The sequence below is a fragment of the Myotis davidii genome, unplaced genomic scaffold (genome assembly GCF_000327345.1).
Source record: "Myotis davidii unplaced genomic scaffold, ASM32734v1 scaffold38, whole genome shotgun sequence".
Classification (NCBI taxonomy): domain Eukaryota; kingdom Metazoa; phylum Chordata; class Mammalia; order Chiroptera; family Vespertilionidae; genus Myotis; species Myotis davidii.
This window is the reverse complement of record NW_006291383.1, coordinates 470,627-476,495: the sequence shown is the minus strand read 5'-3', so window position 1 is coordinate 476,495 and position 5,869 is coordinate 470,627. Positions and strand designations below refer to the sequence as shown.

General features: G+C 39.8%; 1 protein-coding gene across 1 annotated transcript in view; it reads left to right on the top strand.

Moving 5' to 3' along the window:
* Positions 1-248: 248 nt before the first annotated feature.
* MALT1 (MALT1 paracaspase) overlaps positions 249-5,869 on the top strand; it is a 52,195-nt gene continuing 46,574 nt past the window's right edge. Inside the window, exon 1 of the mRNA XM_015564501.1 lies at positions 249-280. Coding sequence (XP_015419987.1) covers positions 249-280 — 32 coding nt within the window. The remainder of the gene's footprint in view (positions 281-5,869) is intronic.

The window sequence follows — 5,869 nt, the reverse complement described above, 5'->3', positions numbered from 1 at the left end:
GGTGCGGAGCCGCGGGTGTGGCCGGAGCGCGGGGGCGAGGGGTGTGTGTGGGAGAACTTAGTTCGCCTTCGGATGGCTTTCCCCAGGGAAGTGCTGGAAATGCGAGCCAGCGGGCCGGCGTTCACACCCTTTCGCTGCGCCCCTCCCCTTGAGCTGAAAGAGACGTGGACGTGGAGTGGGAGGATTCTGAGAGCGGGAAGGCCCCCTGGAGACCATTCTGATAGGGCAGTGATTCCCAAGGGCTTAGAATGGACACAGACACGGACCTGGAGACCAGCAGGTTAGGAAGAAGTGCAGGTGAAGATAGAATGAGAGGAAAGGGTTTGGGGTGCAGGAGTTGATCGTGAAGGTTTCTATGTAGGGAGAGAAGGATGGTGGGAAAGCCTGAAACTAAACGCACCGTCTTCAGACCAGCTCACCAGGTTCCCTTCTTGGCTTCACCGTGAGCACCAAGCTATACGTGAAACTGTTTCCCTGTTGCCAGGCTTGGGCCCCCTGTGCTAGCGGTTCTTGAACTTTCGGTCTCAGGACTCCTATAAACTCTTAAGAATTACTGAGGACCCCAGAAAGTTTTTTTCATGTGGGTTCTGTACATCACATACATCTAGTATACACGGATATTTGCCATATTAGACATTAAAAGTAAGACGTTTTTAAAGTGTTACCTCATTTAAGAGGACTAACCCATCACATGTTAACAGAAATAACATGTTTTTGCGGAAAAATAAACTTTTCCAAAACAAAAGGAAAGTGTCGTTTCACATTTTGCAAATCTCTTTAATGTCTTGGCTAGATTGCAGAGAGCTGGCTGCTTTTGCGCGCTTCTGCATTCAGTCTGTTGCACTGTCGCAGGTCATGGAACACCAGATACTGCAGTGGACACTCCTTGAGAGAGTGAACGAAAAAGATAAATAACATCTTAATGTTACTTTGAAAAATGGTTTTGACTTGTGCATCATGTGAAAGGGTCTCAAGACCTGCACCCCCTGGTTCCCAGACCACATTCAGAACCACTGCTATATGCCATCCTTACATTTCTGCTCTGCCCTTAAACCCCTAGCAGTTTCTTTAACTTCTCATATGACGAAACTTTGTCTTCTACTATAATTATTTGTGTACTTCTTTATAAACTTGAGAACAGCAATGATTACTTAAGATTCTATGTATCATGCATAGAACTTGCACTCTATAAATACTTTTGAATTAAGATGAGAGATATTCATTCAAAATTATATTTAGCCCTGGCTGGGTGGCTGAGTTGGTTGGAGTGTTGTCCCACACACTAAAAGGGACATGTAAGGGAGGCAAACGATCTGATCGATGTTTGTCTCTACATCTGTTTCTTTCTCTATTTCTAAAATCAATAAACATATCCTCAGGTGAGGATTTTTAAAAATTATATTTATTGCGTGCCTATTATTTGCTAGGAATTTCAGAAGATAAAAAGATGACAAATATTTATCTCCTATTCATAAGGACTTAATGGACTGTCATTCTGGAACATTCCCAAATAACATGTTAAATGCTATATTGGGTGTGAGTAATAACAAATTTTTTTCATTTATTAAGCACTTAGTAGATACCAGTGTACTAAGTGCTTACGTGCATTTTCTACTTTAATCCTCACAAAAACCCCAAGTTTCAGTTTGGGTTAAACCAGAGTAGTGATGATTTGGGATTATATAGAGGAGTAACGGTAAGAGAATGGAATGAGCAAGTGTGGTAAGCTCACAAAGTTGAGCAGACAGATGGCATAATTTTCTTCTGTCCTAGGAAAAAACACATTTTGCTTTTGGCTATGCAAAGAAAATCCAAAATACTATCATTCTATATTCATAGATTTCTAAATTTCTGTACGAAGTTGTCTTCTTTGGGGGTTAGATCACTAGGTCTGTGATTGGTTAATTTGTGATATTATCTAGTACTCTTTCCTGAAAAGGGCTCCTACTTGGTCATGAAGGAGAGGGAAGACAGTAAGGTTCTGCCACTGAAGAAGGAAGGCTGATGGAGTCTATACGTAGTGGATACCTAGCATCAGGTGTCCAGTTTTCCTCCTCACGACTTCATTCAGCTTCTGTTAAAGGCTACAGGATGGTGTTAACTTTCTTTGGGGGGACTAACAGAAAATTTGAGGCCACATTTCTAGTGAAAGTAGAGAGAGAAGGGCAGTTGCCTAGCAAGAGGTGACAAGCAACAAAGGGCATGTGTTCGTGGAATCTGGGAATTTCAGGATAGAAAGTCTGATAAGAGACAGCTGGAGTTTCGCCAGTCTTCCAGGATGCTGAAGGTTAGTTCATAGCAGGTTGGTGGTGGTGAGGAGAGTCAGGGCACCCTGAAGATTGGTGAATTGGGTAACATTAAGCTCATGTACCTATTGAAATCAGAATTCAGCTGATACAACAAAAGGTTAGCACTGGGAACTTGGGGGCTAGAGAGTGGCAGCTGGGGTGGGGCAAGGCAAACTGGTGATGCTTACTCTCCTAAGACAAAAAGTTATTTTAAAGTCATTTCAAACTAATGGCAGAAGAGCAGCTATAACAGTAAAGGGTCCTAAGGGAAGTCTTGTCCAGAGTCAAACCTAGGAATTGTAGTGAGAGAGTCCAAGTGGATAACAGTTACCAGGAAAATGTGAAGTGCTCTCCTCTGGGTCACTGGATTCACGGTCCTAAAACCTCAGAAGGTGGCCTGTTCTGTTTCCTTTCACGTGTTTCTGACTCTATATGTCCTTCCTCAAAGTAGATGAGAATAAATAAACCAGAAGAGCCTCTTCAAAACTGTCCATCAGGGATTAGGAATAATTGTAAATGTTTTCAGATTGTTATTGATGACTGAGAATAAATCCTAGCATATAGTAGTTTAGTTTCCCACACACATGTACATGTGGAAATGCCCTAATTCCATTCCAGACTGAACTAATATTGAAACTCTTTGCTGTTCTTGTAGATAGGCATAGGTTCTGAGTGTCTTGCCCAAGCTACACAAATTCTGGCATAGAACATGGAAGCCCCAAAGATGACAGAGCTGCCTAAAATCCTCGACTGAGGGAGCTTAGGAATGGGGCTATAGAACATGGACCTAGGAAACCGGGCCTTCTCTGTGCAACTGCCCTCTGGGAGTTTGTAGAAGGAATGAGAATTTGTGTGAAAGGCCGGAACAAAAGCTTTCCTCCTGTCTGTCGCCTTAGGGATCAGGCTTTGTGTCTCTATCCACACGTCACCTAGTCCCCTGCTTAGGGTTATCCTTTAATCTGACCTTACATATGTTTAGGTTGATTACTCTCAATTCATATCTTAAATCCATATCTTTGCTTTGAACTCTCCATTCACATTGTGTAAAAGCCTATTTGGCATCAGGTCTTGAATGACAGACATCTTAGACGGAACATGTCTAAAGCTTAACCTACACTTCTTTCTCTTGGAGTTTCTTGCCTCTAACTAAATGGCAACTACACCCTTCCAGTTGCTGGAGTCTTTCTTGACTCCACTCACCACATCCATTTTCTCAGCACATCCTGTCTGCTGTCCCTACAATGTAGATCCAAAATACTATCATTCTGGATTCATAGATTTCTAAATTTCTAGACTTACTAGGGTGAGCCACCAGTGTCATTCACCTGGAGTATTCCAGTAGCTGCTTAAATTCTCCTCCTCCTGCTTTGTTTGACCCACCCCAGTCTGTTCTCAATATATCAGTCCAAATGATTCTTTTAAACATTAAATCCGTTCTTATCCTTCCTCTGCTTACAACTCAGTGAAAACACCATTGAGCTACCACTTAACTCTTGGACCTGCTGTCCTATATTGTCTCCCTCCCTTTCTCTACTCTATTCAAACTCACTCTCTTGCTTCTCCTTGAACACAGTAGGGTCTTTGTACCGCTGTTTACTCAACTTAGGTGGTCTCACAGATAAACCACATGACTTGCTCCTTCACCCCTCAAATGTTTGCTTAAAAGTCACCCTCTCAATGAGTTCTCTGATGATGTCATTTAAAATTACCCCCTACATCTGCTCTCTGCTCCGGTATTGCCTGTCACTCTGCTTTGCTTTGTCTTTTCTCCAAAGCACCTATGACTATTGGGTGGCTGGATATACAGAGAGAAAAGTAAGTGTGTGTGTGTGTGTGTGTATCCTCATATAGAAAAATTCAGGAGGATAGGGAATTTTGCTGCTGTATCCTCAATACCTAGGAAAAAGGCTGGCCCATTTTAGCTGATTAATAAGTAGTTTTTGACTTAAGGAATAAAGATTCCAAAGAGTAAATGTACCAAGAAGAGAAGTTAAAGAACCTAAAAGCAGTGCCATGGTTTGTACCTTAAAGGGTGAGTATGTTTAGATTATATTGTAAAAGTAAAGATAAATATAGATTTTTTTTTAAAAAAAGCAAAGTCCATTTTGTTCAGTAAGAGTCTTTTAAATTAAATCAGAAATTCCAAATTAGGTCTGGTAGAAACCACTTCAAAGCACAGTCTTACAGGAATGCAACTAAAAAAAGGAAAGAATGAAAAGTCGGGTATGTATAAGGAACATCTTAGTTGAAAGCAAATGCCTGTGTGGAAAATTAGTAAAAGGAAAGGAGATAGAGAAATTTGTTTTTCTCCTGTGCCTCTTGTTTTGGAAGATAAATCATTGTTGACTTCAATTTGATCTTTATTTATTTTGTGGGGAAAAAGACAATTTGTTTTTCATTTTCACTATATAAGTATAAACATTAATTAAAGCATCATTTGGCTGCATTTAATGAGATGGCTTCTTAATTTCATGTATCAGATCCTGATAACTTTTCTGAGTCATATTTAGCACACAACATCTTTGTTTTTATAAACCTCATGTCCTCAAAAAATTGGTAATCCTTACGTTTTCTCTAATACTGGTTCCTTAACCTGGCCATTACAAGGACTAGTAAAATAAATTTTTACAAAATAAAAGGCTAAATAGTATCATCAGCTTTTGTTTTTGCTACTATTGTGGTCACAATTATTTCATAAATGAAAGGATACTTTTACACTTAAAAATGTAGAAAAACCACCTTTGAGTAAAAGACAGTTTTATTGCCCTTACTTTCATCATTTTACCATGGATTTATTGTGCTGCCACTAGTCTGAAGTGCAGAATTTGGGAATGGATCATCTATATGGTGGAGATTCACATTTATTGAATATATAAATTTAAATAGGATACTTAGAAAAGAATACCTAGTTAATATAATGATAGGAGGCCTTGAAGGACAAAATGAGGTTACCAAAATAGTAGCTACTCAAAAACATTTTTAAGGTAAAGTTAAAACAGTTCCAGAAATAAACATAATTAAGGAATTGACCTTCATATTCTTTTGATATTCCCATATTTTTATTGCATAACAGTAGCTTTTATTGAGTACTTACTATTTGCCAACTTTTCTATAAAGAGCCAAATTAAAAATATTTTCAGCCGTAACCGTTTTGGCTCAGTGGATAGAGCGTCGGCCTGTGGACTGAAGGGTCGCAGGTTCGATTCCGGTCAAGGGCATGTACCTTGGTTGCAGGCACATCCCCAGTGGGGGGTGTGCAGGAGGCAACTGATCAATGTTTCTCTCATCGATGTTTCTAGCTCTCCATCTCTCTCCCTTCCTCTCTGTAAAAAATCAATAAAAACATATTTAAAAAGATATTTTCAGCTTTGCAGACAAATTACTCAGCTCTCTGTTGGAATAGGAAAACAGCCATATACATTTGTAAATACATAAAATAATTAGTATAACTGTTCCAATCAAACTGTTTACAAAATCAGGTGACTAGATAGGTTTAGCCCACAGATCATAGTTTGCCTGCCCCCTGTGTTAGGGTATTTCCGGGCACTTACAAGTCCTTTGAATGTCAATAGCATTAATTG